This window comes from Halichoerus grypus, chromosome 5 (assembly GCF_964656455.1).
Source record: "Halichoerus grypus chromosome 5, mHalGry1.hap1.1, whole genome shotgun sequence".
Lineage (NCBI taxonomy): Eukaryota > Metazoa > Chordata > Mammalia > Carnivora > Phocidae > Halichoerus > Halichoerus grypus.
Window position 1 is genome coordinate 4,697,579 of NC_135716.1, and position 15,619 is coordinate 4,713,197.

The 15,619-nt window shown below is 49.5% G+C and overlaps 1 protein-coding gene across 1 annotated transcript in view; it reads left to right on the plus strand.

The window, feature by feature from the left end:
• The window catches only part of COL22A1 (collagen type XXII alpha 1 chain), a 250,581-nt gene that overhangs the window by 140,096 nt on the left and 94,866 nt on the right, over positions 1–15,619 (plus strand). The window contains exons 26-32 of the mRNA XM_078071952.1: positions 1,626–1,679; positions 2,876–2,929; positions 7,248–7,292; positions 7,870–7,932; positions 8,372–8,425; positions 11,654–11,695; positions 14,420–14,452. Of these exons, the coding sequence (XP_077928078.1) occupies positions 1,626–1,679; positions 2,876–2,929; positions 7,248–7,292; positions 7,870–7,932; positions 8,372–8,425; positions 11,654–11,695; positions 14,420–14,452 (345 nt within the window). The remainder of the gene's footprint in view (positions 1–1,625; positions 1,680–2,875; positions 2,930–7,247; positions 7,293–7,869; positions 7,933–8,371; positions 8,426–11,653; positions 11,696–14,419; positions 14,453–15,619) is intronic.

Here is a 15,619-nt window from a genome sequence, read left to right on the forward strand (position 1 = left end):
ACGGTCACCTACAACGTCTCCAGCAAACACTCACAAGCACACAGTCACCTGCAGTGTCCCCAGCAAACACGAGCACACGGTCACCCTCAGCATCCCCAGTGAACACTCATGAGCACACGGTCACCCGCGGTGTCCCCAGCGAACACGAGCACACGGTCACCTGCAATGTCCCCAGTGAACACTCACGAGCACACGGTCACCCGCGGTGTCCCCAGCAAACACAAGCACACGGTCACCCTCAGCATCCCCAGCGAACACTCATGAGCACACAGTCACCTGCAACGTCCCCAGCAAACACTCAGGAGCACACGGTCACCTGCAACGTCCCCAGCAAACACTCAGGAGCACACGGTCACCTGCAACGTCCCCAGCGAACACTCACGAGCACATGGTCACCCGCGGCGTCCCCAGCGAACACTCATGAGCACACGGTCACCTGCGGCATCCCCAGCGAACAGTGTACTCAGGTGACAGTGTCAGAGGAAAGCTCAAACACATTAACAATCACATCTGATCTAAGGGGTTCATCAACACGTATGCGTGGTGGTTGAACATTCAGGAGAGGCGGGAGAGTCGTTGGAAGAGGAAAACGCCGTTGCCAAGAAGACATTTGTGTTATAGAGCGTGAGGTCATGGCCACTGACAGTTTGAGGCAATGCTTCTGGCTTTAGTGTTTGCTCTTTGACGAGGTCAGACTCCCATGGACCCGAGTGCCCTCAGCCCCCAGAGGAGGACCTCCTCCTGCCCTTCCAGGGGTCTTGACTCTGGAGCCCCTGCTCTGGGAACATAGGGCTGTCCTCCCAATTGGCCACCAGCCCAGGCTAGAGACGCAAGGACACAGAAGTCTTTAGTTGGGTGTCCGGGGACCTCTTGCCAGAAAAATTACCAGGTTTACTAAAATAATAATGACTTTGGAATAGCACTTCCAGCTGCCAAAGTAATAACATGGACAATATTTTGTGGGGAAAGGATTTTCCTCATAGCTATCATGGGGGTGTGTGTGTGCACCTGATAGGTCACTTAAGATCAGAGAAAAAGCAGCAGAGCAAACAGGTCTGGAGTAATGGAAGGTGGAGCCAGGAGGCTGCGGGGACTTTTGAGCCTTTTGCCCTTGCCCAGGACACCACCTGTCGTGACCTGGTCAAAAGGGGCTGGGGGAGGAGGAGGCTGCTTGTAGGGAACTAGGACATGGAGCCCCTCAGTGTCGTCCTTAGAAATAAAGGAGGACTTGACGAATTCCAAACCAGGACTGGAAAGGGAGGAAATGTTGGCAGAGATTTTGCAGAGAGAGTGGGCACAAGATGGGCATTGTTCTTCCTGGAGGAAGCAGGAAGCAGGGGTAGAGAAGGACCGTGAGCCAATCAGCTGACCATCTGGGTCCTGCCTCCTCTCGCTGACCACACAGGTCCAGAGTCACCGGACACCGGCCAGAGGGTGAGGGCCATCCCCCTCATAAGGCAGTGTGGGGGACAGCCCGGTCCCACAGAGACCACAGCGCGCTGGCGAGCGAGTGCCCTGGGATGCCCCAGCTGCTGGCGACAAAGCAGCTCCTGGGTAGAAGCCACTCAGTGCAATGCGCCCTAAACAGGCCTCTGATTTTGTTCTGTTTTCTCCCTCTTGCCCAGGGCCCACCTGGAAAGGATGGGCAGCATGGAGCACCAGGCCTGCCGGGACCCAAGGTTGGTGTTCATGGGGGTGGCAGGAGTTTAGGACCCAAAGAGCAGGAGGAAAGAGATGTTGGATCGTTGGTGAATGCTAAAATCCACTGATAGTCTCACCCTGGGCTCGGAACTCGGGAATGTTGGGATTCACCAGGTCAGACGTGGGCAAGTCCTTTATTTCTGCTAAGGTAACTGGGGAAGGATTTGGAAGCCTCAGGCTTTAAAACGAAGCTGTTAGAAATATGTTACATATTTGCAGGGAGGAACAACTTTCAGATATGCTTAACATAAGAGACTTTAATTTTAAAAATATTCTGGTGGGGCTCCTTATGGTAGGATCATTAAGAAAAGAGTCTGGGGTGGGGCACCTGGGTGGCTCAGTCGTTAAGCGTCTGCCTTCGGCTCAGGTCGTGATCCCGGGGTCCTGGGATCGAGCCTCACATTGGGCTCCCTGCTCGGCGGGAAGCCTGCTTCTCCCTCTCCCACTCCCCCTGCTTGTGTTCCCTCTCTCGCTGTGTCTCTCTCTGTCAAATAAATAAATAGAATCTTAAAAAAAAAAAAAAAGAAAAGAAAAGAGTCTGGGGTTAAGTGTCATAAAATTGGGAAGCAAATTCCCAGTTCACACATGGCAAATGAACAGCTACAAGACCACACAATAAATATTTCCACCGGTGAATTTGATTCTTTCCTACCAAACACATACGCTCAGTGTGTGGGGCAACAGTCCGTGAAAGGCAGCTATTCGATATTATGAGGACATCCATCATCCTCTTCAATAAGTAACTTAGAAACTCAACTTTTTCAAGACCAAATACTGAATAAGTATGGATTTAACTTCATTTTATGGGTATTTATGTGAATAGTCTCCATTTTTTCTCCCTTGTCTTTCACAACAAAGGAAAGGGCGAACCCAGTATTTCGTATTCTCAAAATCATTCACACAACATCTCCCGTACCCCAAGTCTCTCAGTGAGAGGAAAGCACCTTTTCTACTCAGTGACATTTTTGTAAAATTAAACAAAAGCAGAGGCATGGAACATGGAATCTAAGAGGTAGTACCAGCCGCCGTTTTTGGTCACTGTGGTCATGCAGAGTGAAGGAGCTCAACACCACCAAAGGAGTGATTGTCCGCCTTGACCAGCCTGTGACGAGTGCTGAGTGGGACTCCCCGAGCCCAGCACTCTCCTGCCAACCTCTCTGTGTGTTCCTTACAGGGCCAGCCAGGAGAGAGAGGAGAAGGCGGTCTGCCTGGAAAACCCGGCCCTAGGGTATGGATCCCATCTCCTCCCCACCAGTGGGTTCTGCTGCACGGTGTGTTTGGGGTTGTGTGAACCACAGTGGATGGTGTGAGCACTGACTGTCAGCGGGGGTCTGGCAGCGCCATGAACATGGGGCTGTTGGAAGGGGTGAGGGCAGGGTGGGGGCTCCGACAGGGATAGCCACACCTGGTGGGAAGCGTCACACCATGCCTAGGACAGACGGAGCAGGGGTGAGTGGGTTTCTAGGGAGACCTGTAGCTGTGGCCTTGGGAAGAACTCGTCACTGTCCAGCTTATCCTGGCAGCGATGAGCGAGAGGGCCTTCTCGCTGTCTGCCTGTCTGTCTGTCTGTGTCCCTCCCCCCTCCCCACTGGCACGCCCTAATGCCTGGCCAGGGGCTATGGGAGAGGCAGAGGCCACTCCCCATTGCATTTGGACAGGGCACCTCCTGTGGGGGTTTGGATGGCCGTCCCTCAGAGCCCCACATCATGGGCTACAGGGTCTTACTTTGTCTTTAGGCCCTGAGCTCAGATCTCAGCTTTGGCCCGGGCTCAGAATGCAGTGAGCACCAAGCAGAGAGGGCTGGACCATGTGTGCATGGTGCTCTGTGTGTGGCTGGGGTGTGTGTGTGTGGTGCGTGTCGGTGTGTATGTGGGGTGTGTGTGTGGTGTGTATGTGTGCAGGTGCTGTGGCTCTAGGGGAGTCTGTGGGGACAGGAGATTGCCAGGGCGCTGCCCCCCCATCAGTGCCCTGCACTTTGCTGGGTTATGAACTAGTCAAGGGAAGCACCCTTGACTGGGTCTCTGTCACCTATGCTCTCCCATTCCCACCTGTGGTCAGGCACTCGGCAGGTGCTCAGTAAAGGTTTACTCTACAGAGGATGGATATCAAATTCAGCCGAGCAAGAGCACAGCAGTGGCCTGAACTCAACACCTGCCCCTCTGGAAGGCAGGACTCCGATCACCTTGCTGGCCAGGGAAGGTGTTCCTGGGCAGATGTGGGGCCCTGGCTTTGCCTCATTGTTTCATAAAGTGATTGTTCTTTAGAAGGCCAACAGAAAACGGAGCAGGAAAAGCACAGATTAAAACACACCTGGTAAAGTCAAGCACACCCAGGTTGATTTAGATGTGGAAAGAACCTCCCCAGGTCCACTAGGAAACCTCCTGTTGTCAGGATTCCAGGTGCAAGAGGCTCAGCTTCATGCCCCCCTTAGTGCCCAGTGAGTTGTCCCCTTGCCACTTAAAAGACTGTGCTCCTTTGTATTTTAAGAAGCAACATATGCATTTTAAAAAATACCTATGATGATCCCCAAATCGTTGAAATACAATAATAAGTAATTTACCAAGCTGTGTCCATGCACACCCGGAGGTGCTTGTGTGGGGTGAATCTCATGGTCTTAAAAGCACCCAGGCAACCTTTCAGCATTTGGTTGAAATTCTGTCATTTTCTGGAAAGGACTTAACACATTTGCACAGGTTGGCTGACTTGACCTGGTAGATTTTATGGTGTGAACCACACCTTAAGAGTTCTGTTTTCTCAAATTTGTAAAATGGCAAGTCCTGGGTTTGTGCATGTGAATTCCAACATTGTGTCTGGTGGTCTTTGGAAGCAGGCTCGCCCCCATGCATGGGTCTGCAGAAGGCGGCCACTGATCTCAAGAAGTGTTGAGCTGAACTCAGAGGTGCTCTTGGGGATTTCTGTGGTCTTTCCATCTGCGTGTTTTATATTTCTGGTGATCTCTAATGGCTGGAAGATTTGAACAGAGAAGCCCACTACTCCGGCTCACATGTGGTGTTTTTGCCCGATTTCTAGTGCAATACGTGTAAAACATGGCTCTAGGAAGTTCAAAACTGAATTTTTGCAGTTATAGTAGTTTTACAACATCCTTTGTAGCCTCAAAAAGGATCTGGTCTGGGGTCTTGTTACTTTTTTTGACAAAATGCCCAACTGAAGATAAGCATCTCCCAAGATTACGGGTAAGTTGTAGACAGCGGGTTTCTGAGTCCATCAGGGAATGCAGCTGGCTTGCAGTGTGCACAGATCAAGAATTCAAGACACCATCCAGCCCTCTGTCCACCCTGCTTTTGACTTAGGGTTCATGGCATGAATTCAGGGGACACTTCCGAGGCTCTTCAAAATGCCTTCTCACCAAACCCAGATGCACAGCGCCTTTCTCAGCACGTAAGCAGCAATTCCCATGGCTAAGGTGTAATCATCCTAGCAGATTTAAAGTGACAGTTTGAGTGGCAGGTATTTGCACAATTCTGATTAGAGAAGTTCTTCCTAATTGTGCCTGTAAATACTGGGAATTCATGGGGGATCGGAATGCATGGAGAATTTCTATATGTGCTCACTCCAGTGCTGGGTCCCCTGGTGGCCTCAGAGCTATAGCATCAGATGTGTGCTTAATTGCTTAATGCTAACCAATGCTCTGGGTTATTTTTTCTTTCTTTCTTACCTTCCTCTCTGAGACGTGGTGGTAATGTTAGCCTTCACCACCAGCTGAGTCTGGTATGGCTGTGGGGAAAAATCATTATGTGTATTCGTACCTGCTCATTTATTCATTTATGTGTCCATTCACTTACCAGAAAACCACATTTCCTTGTGGAAATCTACACTAAGGTTCTGCTCAATAGCATCATGGGTATTAGAAATTGTCATTCAGGAAGTTAGTGCTTCTTTTTTTTTTTTTTTAATTTTTTTATTGTTATGTTAATCCCCATACATTACATCATTAGTTTTAGATATAGTGTTCCATGATTCATTGTTTGTGCATAACACCCAGTGCTCCATGCAGAACGTGCCCTCCTCAATACCCATCACCAGGCTAACCCATCCTCCCACCCCCCTCCCCTCTAGAACCCTCAGTTTGTTTTTCAGAGTCCATCGTCTCTCATGGTTCTTCTCCCCCTCCGATTTCCCCCCCTTCATTCTTCCCCTCCTGCTACATTCTTCTTCTTCTTTTTTTCTTTCTTAACATATATTGCATTATTTGTTTCAGAGGTACAGATCTGAGATTCAACAGTCTTGCACAATTCACAGCACTTACCAGAGCACATACCCTCCCCAGTGTCCATCACCCAGTCATCCCATCCCTCCCACCCCACCCCCCACTCCAGCAACCCTCAGTTTGTTTCCTGAGATTAAGAATTCCTCATATCAGTGAGGTCATATGATACATGTCTTTCTCTGATTGACTTATTTCGCTCAGCATAATACCCTCCAGTTCCATCCACGTCATTGCAAATGGCAAGATCTCATTCCTTTTGATGGCTGCATAATATTCCATTGTATATATATACCACATCTTCTTTATCCATTCATCTGTTGATGGACATCTTGGCTCTTTCCACAGTTTGGCTATTGTGGACATTGCTGCTATAAACATCGGGGTGCACGTACCCTTTCGGGTCCCTACTTTTGTATCTTTGGGGTAAATACCCAGTAGTGTAATTGCTGGATCATATAGGAAGTTAGTGCTTCTCAAGACACATCCTAAGTTAGAAATTACAGTCCCTCCCCACTACCCCCCACACATATTTTCATCAGTAATTTGTAGGGATCTGGTTAACACAGCAGCCAGATGTCCTAGGACCAGGGACCAAGCCCCTCTGGTCCTGTGCCTCCCACTTCAACATGACCACAAAATGCTAGTCAGGAACCGAATGGCTGAGGACAAAACTGCATCCAAGCTGCTAGGACCAGTGTATATTTGGGGGTTTGCTTTCTGATATAAGTTTGGATGTTTACCAGAATTTCACCCAAGACCTGCCTTTATTGTAACACACCATGAGAGAGGAAACATAAAGCTCTCCCCCACCTCTAACCATGGGGCTGCCTGTGTTTTCCAAAAAGTCCAGACAGCAACCATGGGACAGCGACCAGTGTGGACATGCTCATGAACGACTTCTCCTTCATCGCTGGACCCAGCATGGGGCCTGGGCTCCCTACAATGTGTGCTAACAGCTCCGAGTGGGATGGACCTTCGAGGCACAGTTTGGGCCCCTCGTTCTGAATCATACACTTTTAGATTCAGGATGAATGGACTCACCTGTGTAAATGCTGTCAGGGCGATTCTAGCAGAGGTTTATTTTGGGGGAAGTGAGAGAGGATATGAGAGAGTGTGGGGCCCCTCCCTCTAGAAATGCCACACGCTTGGGTTTCCACAGCCCAACTGCTGTGTGGAGTCTGCTGCCTAGAGCTACGCACGTGCTTGGGAAGCCAGAGTTGTGGCCGGCCGGTGCTGTGAATGTGTGGGGCCAACTGGGGAACGACGTCTCTGCAAATGTGAGTGAAAAATAATAGGGTGTCTGTTATTCTGTCTCCAGGGAGAAGTTGGGGAGCAGGGCCTGGCGGGCCGACCTGGAGAGAAGGTCTGTTTGTTCATACCTTCATTCATTCATTCATTCTTCATTCAATGCATTCATTCATTATTATGCCCTAGGCCTGTATCCATTCTCCTCTGGGGGCTCACTACGTTCATCTCATGTAATCATTTACTTACCCAATGATTATCAGCATGTCTTATGCCTCCATCGCTGTGTTGGGGTCACAACCATCAACCAAGAGCCAGGGACAGGTGCAATGAGTGGTGGCATGCAGGTGTGGGTGGGAGGGCAGGAGAGAGCTCCTCGTTCAGACTTGGGGGATGTCAGGAAAGGTGGCGAGGCAGTGATAATTGTCCTAAAGGACAAGGAGGAGGAGGAAACCCCCAGACAGGCAGAATGGGTTCCTGGTGAAGGAACGGCTGAAGTGAGAAAGAGCTTGGAGACGCCCCAGTGAGCAGAAATCTCTAGAATCACTGCTTTCCGCGTCAGCCCCGCTGAGCTAGAGCTCTCTGGGGGCTGGAGAGCAGGAAGGGAAGAGCACACGGCTGGGGCGTGGTGTGGCCCACAGGAGAGCCTCCTCACCGAGAGCCCAGTGGACAGAGGCATCCTGTTGTTTCCACAGGGAGAGGCCGGTCTCCCGGGAGCTCCAGGATTCCCGGGCGTGAGGGGAGAGAAAGGAGAGCGGGTAAGTGGTGGCACTGCACCTGTGCTCTCACAAAGCAGCCCCCTCTGGGGTTCAGTCCCTGGGGCAATGGGTGGTCTGGGCTGGGGTTTGGGAGTATTTGGCCAGGTTTACGGAAGAGGAAGGGAAGGGGCTCAGGCTGCTCCGGTCTGTCCGCTGCAGCAAAGGGACAGGGACTGAGCGATCAGTCGGCAAGGGTGGAAGATCTTCAGATGAAGTGGATGGGAACGGGTGGGCGCATCATGTCAGGTGCCCGATGGGGAGGAGGTGCTTCACCCCTAACTGACGGCAAGCCCCCGGAGCTGCACTTCACCTTTGCATTTACTGATAAGGCCAGAGAAGAGCAAGAGAAAAAAGGGATTTTGCCCAAGGTCCACTTGCTCTTATGTGCAAAAGGCAGGTGTTGAGTTCTGGTGTATTCTAATTTCATCTTTCACCGCAGGGAGAGAAAGGCACACTGGGCCTCCCAGGACTGAAAGGTGACCCAGGTGAAAAGGTAGGAGTTGCCGTTGGCCTCCTGGTCATCAGGGGCCTGGATTGGCCAAGCCTCCCTCCTACGTCGTGTGTATGTGCGGTGCCTGCAGGGCCGTGGAGAGGGTCTCGGTGTCTGAGTCAAAGCTGTGGCCTGGGTTACAGTCGGCTTCTACCCGCCAGGCGGCTCTGAGCCCCTTACCCCACCTCCCCGTGCCTTGGCTTGCTGCCTTGGAAATGGTTCCACTAGTCCTTCCTCCGAGGGCTGCTGGGAAGCGTGACTCAGGTCCTGTGAGTGGAGTGAGCGCTGCAGACTCATGGTGTGCCAGGATGGCCGAAGCACCGCTCATATAGTGACTTCGGTGATGCTCAGGACGACCCTGAGAAGGGTCGTGTTACCAATAGCATGCCCGCTTCATAGATAAAGAAACAATGAGACACAGAGAAGCCACACTGCTTTCCCGGGGCACATGGATGGAATGCACTGCAGTCTAGATCCAAACCCCAGCGGTGGGTCAGCTCAGCGTCCTGGCTCCAGCAGAGCTGTGCCTTGAGCTGGCCTGGCCCATGGGCACCTGAGCATTGGCAGCACACACCCCAAGGGGCTTTCCTCTCCCCTTCTCCCGCACGATGCTCCCCCTGCCTTCATCCCCCCATGTTTGCATGGTCTTCCCCTCCAATTCCCCGTTCTCGGTGCCCCCCTGACCCCTCCCGGTGTTTCTGGGCTCCGGGAGGGGCCTCGCACCAGCTTCTCTCTTGGGCTGGAGGCTGAGGGCTTTACTCTGGACAGACCTGCTATCTAGAAATGGAGAGCCAGAAATGGAAAGGGCTTTGTGTGGTAAGCTGCCCAGGCCTGCTGCCCTGGTGGATTTTTTGGAATTGCAATTTTCATTTGAGAAACTCATTTCCAGGATGCAAAGGGCTCCACAAGATCCTAAAGCCCCTTTTATTGCTTTGGCAGAACTGCTGGGCCCATGGCAGAATCACATTCAAGGTTCCAGAAAATCCGGCCTGCCTTTCTTTTCTCCAGAGAAATATGTAATAATAGACAAATCTGGTCAAAAATCCAAAATAGGACATTAAAGCAACATTGTCCCCTTCTGACTGTGTCTTGCACTTCCCTGTCTCCATTTCCCAGTTCATTCCTTCCCACCACTGGCTATGAATGTTTTTAGCCCTGTGGCATCTTGGAAAGTGGGTACAATCCTCTCCTTTCTCAGCAAGGGCTGCTGGGGATTCATGTTTTCGTGGAAGATCTGGGATCTGAACCCATCCTCTAGTGAACTCCAGAGCTCATAGGTCAGCAGCCGTCGGGGGTCTTCCCGACAACCCACCTGCGATTCCTGCCTCACCCCACAGTGCTAGGGAGGGGCCAGCTCTACCCAAAAGGCAGTCTTTAGGCTCTCTGGATTGGAGAGAGAACCTAGTCTCTTTGCCTGCCCTTTCCTCTTTAATACATATCCATACATTCACTAGTGTCAACACCAAATGAACAAACCTTTCTTTAAAATTTTTTAAAAGAGAAAAAAGAGTTTTATTTGAGCCCAAGTTAGGACAGCTGCCGAGATACACAATCTTCACAAAAAAGAGACTGCTACAGGGAAGAAACATTTGGGGCAGAGTTATATATGATCATCAAGATGAAGGACATTCCAGAAAGTTACAGACTTTATCTTCTGTTTTCAGTATGTGCAAGCCTGTATGACTTTCATCTTATGGGAGCCAGGGAGGTTTTGTATTGTTTTTCTTATCTTTACATTTGGAATGTTCCCTTTTGGTTATTCTATTTTATTTTTTTTAACGAGGTAGATGTACACTGTGTGCTGGGGCAGAAATAGAGCCTATGCTTTGAAGTTTTGCTGAGTCATTTTGATGTTGGCAAATGTCGGAGGATGGCTTCCCTGGGAGCCCAGGAGCAGGGCCCAGAGACCTGAAACGCTGAAAATTTCCTTTATCACCAGGAAACACTCAACTTTGATTATTCAGACTTTTTAATGTGGGGTAAACTGGTTTAAATGAGATTGTTTCTGGAACATGAGGATGTCAGTGTCAGGAGGATAATTAGGTAAAATCGGGTAATGCAAATAACACTGAGAAAGTGTTTTCCTTTCTGAAAAAACTTCTGGAACTTTAGTGAAGGCAATGCTGCTTGGATTCTGAGTTTAAAACCAGGCTCAGCCATGTGCTGGCCGTGACTTTGAGCAGGTAAATGAACGTTAGGCGTCAGTGTCCTCATCTCTGAAATGGGTATCTGTGTTATAGCCATTTCTATGGAGACTAAATGAGTTAATACGTATAAAAACATAACTCAGTAACTGGAATTAAATACTGTAGAAAAATAGAAATAAGATAGAAACAGTGTAGCTATATTAATTTATTATTGTTGCTTACTAAGAGTGGCCTTGTCCCTTTCTAAGCCAGTTTTATTCACTTATTTGTTTACTAACCATGCATGGAAGGCCTTCAACAGACCTAACCCCGGGCCACTTGGAACACACGTGGGCACAGACATGCATGTCCTGGCATCCTGTGGCGCACATGGAGTGGCAGGCTTTGGGGACCATGTCTGCTCCCTGTGGTTCCTCCTACATGGACAGCCCAGTGGCCCCCTTCCTTCAGGTCAAATGTATAACAATTTCCTCCTTATTGGGCCCCTGCTGAAGATGATCTGTCAATGTCCCTGTGTTACTGTGTACCTTTATCATTATTTTACAAAGAGGTAAACAAGCCCAATGAGGTAAAATAACGTATAAAATGTTAGATTGAGGTTGAAAGCTCAGGAGGCTTAACTCCCAGACTTGCGTTGTTTACAGGAATGTAGATTTGTCCTCTCAGTCCCCTGAGAAGAGCCCATCCCCTCCACTTGGGCTGGGACAGGACCCATGGAGTCTGTAAGGGAGCTCCCGTCTTTGTGCCAAAGGGCGCAGAGCGGGGATGTTTGCTACATCATTAGTAAGCAAGAACTAAGTGTCGTCAACAAGAAGGTGGATAATGGATCACTCTATTTCCATATTCACAGTGGACTAGTGTAGTGTGATATAAATGATCTACAGCTAGCCACATTAGCATAAATAATTCTCAAAACATAAGGTTTCTTATGTCTGAAATATTTTATAATTCAGAATCTCTCTGTCTATCTGTCTGTCAAAGTAGATACTGGCTGGGTGATTCTGTTGTCTGGGGAAAGGTGTCCCAGGATAAGCAGAGTTGGCAGGAAGATTAATGATCTTTTATGTTCCATTTTTTCATCTAGGGTGAAGCTGGTCCTGCAGGCCCCCCTGGATTACCCGGAACTGTAAGTTACTCTGCTTCTTATCCTCATTTTTTCTTTGAATCGCTCAGGCATTGGGTAGCTCCCTTCCTCCTGTACCACTTAGTTATAAACATCTTTCTAATGGAGATCGTCAGTAGCTAGGCCTATTCCTAGGTCTTGTGATCCAGAAATACATAAGCTTCTTTAAGAACCACCTTGTGCTTATTGATTTATTTTATGCAGCAAGCATACTTACTATTTATCAGAACATTGGCTAGACACAGTATGTCCCCACCTGTTACATGTGGGGAAAATGAGGTCCAGAGACAAGAAACAGGGGGACACTTCATCCAGAGTAAGACTGCAAAATGGGTATATAACCAGGGCTCATGCTTCCACCCAGTCACTGTACTTGGTGTTGAGTAGTGAGTAAGACTATGGGCTTCAGAGCCAGAAAAAAGTGGGTTTGAGTTTCTGAGTCCATGCTATGCCATCCACCAGCACTGTTGTCTTAGATACATTGTTTAATTTCAAAGACCCCGTCTTTTCATCTGTTAAGAAAAACTATTATACCCAGCTGTCTTGTACATTTCTAGTGAAAATTAACTGAGATCATAACAAGTATGTAGTCCAGTTTCTGGTACATAATAAACAGTAAATTAAAAATGACTGCTATATATAGGGGAGCATATTTTGGGTTTTTTTTTTTTCATTTTAATGTTTCTTCCCAGCCTTAATATTCTGTGCTTTGATCAGTTGATTTCAGGGAAATTGAACATGTCTTCATTGCTGGCTTTGGTTGGGCAAATATGGAGGCCAGGAGTTGAAAGCCTGAACACCCAGAAATCCCATTTACAGTGTGACAAAGAATCTTAGTCTGTGGTTTTTATGTATGTTAAATTATTATTCCACAGCTCAATCTCTTCCCCATATGCATGCCTATCAAAATGAGACTCAACCATTCTATAAGGATGTCAGAAGAATCTCAGAACCAAATTAAGAGTCGGAACCATTCGTATAAAACTGTGTAATACTGGAAACATCTTATGTTGGGAAGCATGCAGGGAAATGAGCACTGTTATTTAGTGTGAGGGCAAATCAGTAACACTGAATTGAGAAGTTCCTCAGTAGTCACATATAAAGTATGTACATGTTAGCTTAGAAATTTCATTCCCAGGTATCTATCCCAGAGAAATATTTACACTGTGTGTATTTGAAAAAGCATGTACAAGGATGTACATTGTAGTTTTGTTTATAATGAAATATTATAGGCAACCCACATGACATAAGCATAGAATTAAGTAAACCACAGAATATCCATGTCATGGAATCCTAGTTTATAAAAATACACACACGTGCATATGCACACACACATACACACACACAATGTACGTGGCCTTGGAAACGTACCGATGCTCAGGAAAGATGCATAGAGAAACCAGCATGGCCTCCAGGGCCCACCCAGGTGGGGCTGGTTCCTACTGCACATTCACTAGTGGTGGGAGCTTCGTTAAGCACTTTACCTGCCTCCAATTTTCTTATCCATGATGCAGGGAATATAGATGATCTGCTTCTTTGTTGTTGTGAAGAATATGGGGGTTTATTCATATAAGGATGAATAGCTGTGTGCTTGCTGGTGGTATTTGTGTAATTCTTGTACAAAGTCATGTGTTTCTATACATTCGTAATTATGTGGAAATATATAGAAAAATTTACTAAACTGAAAAACAGTGGTTTCTTCTGGAGAAGAGACAAGTATTGGGTTACTTGGAAGGCAAGGTGTATTTGAAAAACTTGTTTTTATCCTTCTATTTTGACTTCATTGTGTTTTTGGACTAGAATCCATGATGTCCTTTGGCCCATTCACTTATTTTTTTGAACACCTGCCGTGAGCCAGGCACTGGCAGGGTTTGGGAGCCCTGGAGCTTCAGCCTAGTAGGGGAGGCAGACTCTAGTCACCTGGTGGCCCTGATACACATATGTGACAAATTATAGTGAATGCCACCAGAGGAAAGAACAGGGTTCAATCAGGGAGAATGACAAGGGGACCTAATTTATATTTGAGTGGTGGAGAGGAAAGGTGAGGTCTTTGAAGACATGATGTTGAAAAAGGCCTGAAGGATGGACCATAGTCAGCTGGATAAAGGGAGGAGGAGAGCACGTTCCCGGCCGGAGGAGTGGCAGCGGAAGACGTCCTGTGGCCTGAGAAGCCTTGAAGTCTGCGACACGCTAACTGCGGCATGAACGTGGGGTGGGGCTGGAGGGGCACACAGGGGCCAGCCCATGGCGCTCTATGTGCTGGGATAAAGAGTTTTGCATAAGTTGGCTCCTGGTGCCCAGGGCGCACCTCCCCTGGTTTCCTCCTCACGTACATCATCGCCAGTGGATGCTGGTGGTGGTGGACGCTGGTGGAGGCCCGGGGTCCCAGGCTCTGATTACTTGCACGGCCTCTCCATTTCAGCTCACAGCACCCCGGGTGGAGGAGTTTTCTGCCCCACTTTAACAGTGAGGGAATAGAAGCTGACAGGTGGTCACACAGTTTTTTTGGGGGGGTGAAACTCCAGGGTCCCCCATCTACCCACAGTGCTTTTCTGCCCTGCCTCGACCTCAGCTCAGGGACTGGAGAGCAATCAGTCATGGTGCCTGTTCACATTAACAGTCACTCCAGGAAGCCCTGGGGCCCCCTTCTCCCACTTGGTCCGTCTCTTAGAGGCAGGTTGTGACAGTCAAGTCACGCTTTTCTCATTTCTGTGGTTTCCTTTTCAGACGTCCCTGTTCACACCACACTCAAGGATGCCAGTAAGTAGCTACGGCCCCTCGGGGCTGCAGGTGGCCCCCAGCCAGGCCCACGATGCCTGCGTGCTCCGGGTCCTGACTTGGCCCCACCACGCGGGGCTTCCCAGTGGCTGCACTTCCAGATCTGTCCTGGCAGCCAGGGTGGGGTGGTGAGGACAGGCCCTGCAAGGACCTGGCTCCAGTGTCAGGCAGGCGGTCCAGCGGCCTGGAGGTCACCTCCTGCAGGCTGAGGGCAAGGGCCAGCCCTCTCTTTGGGGGAAGTTGGTTCTCCGCTGCACAAAAAGCTGGTGGTCTCGAGGAGAACAGGGCTGTGTGCGGTGGCGGGCAACTGAAGAATCCCAAGGAGCATTACTGAGGATGTGGGCCGTGAAGGGGACCCGGAGACTGAAGTGCATCAGGGGTGGGGCCCTGGGTCTAAGAGGGGCTGTTCTGAGAGTAGACAGCGGAGACCTGGCCAGCTTCGGGGGTGGCGGCGGAGGGAGCACTTGGGGCTTCTCATGAAGACCAACCCTTGACAGACAGGGAGGCTCACCATCACTGCAACCGCTAGGAAGCTTTTCCTCCATTAGCGAAAGTCGCTTGGGGAAAGAAGTGTTTCCGGGCTCTCCTCTTGCTGTCAGCAGCACTGAAGCCAGAGGCATGTGCTTGCTGGTCCCCTTTGCTCTCAGGATGGGCTTCTCACTGCTCAGGGCCACACAGCTGCTGAGAGCCTGCAGACATCCGTGTTTCTGTAGTTGCTTTCTCCTTGTGCTCGCTGTTAACTAGTTACACATAAGAAGCTGCAGCGAATCCTGTATTTGACGGGAAAGTTGGGAGCAGGGGGATTGAGCCAGGATCTCCTTCTGCTGAGATCCTGGTAGAAGGAGAAGCCCTTTGAGCTTCTTCAGAGGTGAGATGGGGAGGAGGAGTGGTGGACAGGGTGTCACCGGGCGGCGTGGACTTCAGAAGTTGTTGGGAGTTGCCTTTTGGAGAGAACAGATTTGTGTGGCTCTGGCTGTGTCCCCTACTTTCCGACAAAAAAAGATTCAAAGGGACAGAGCAGGAGAGCATCCCACATGGCAGGTGCCGGGAAGGCAGCGCGGAGTGTCCCTGAGGGATGCAGATGTGCCCCCATTTCACAGATGATGCCTTGTGGGTCAGAGAAGCTAAGCAAGTTGCAGAGGGCCTGCC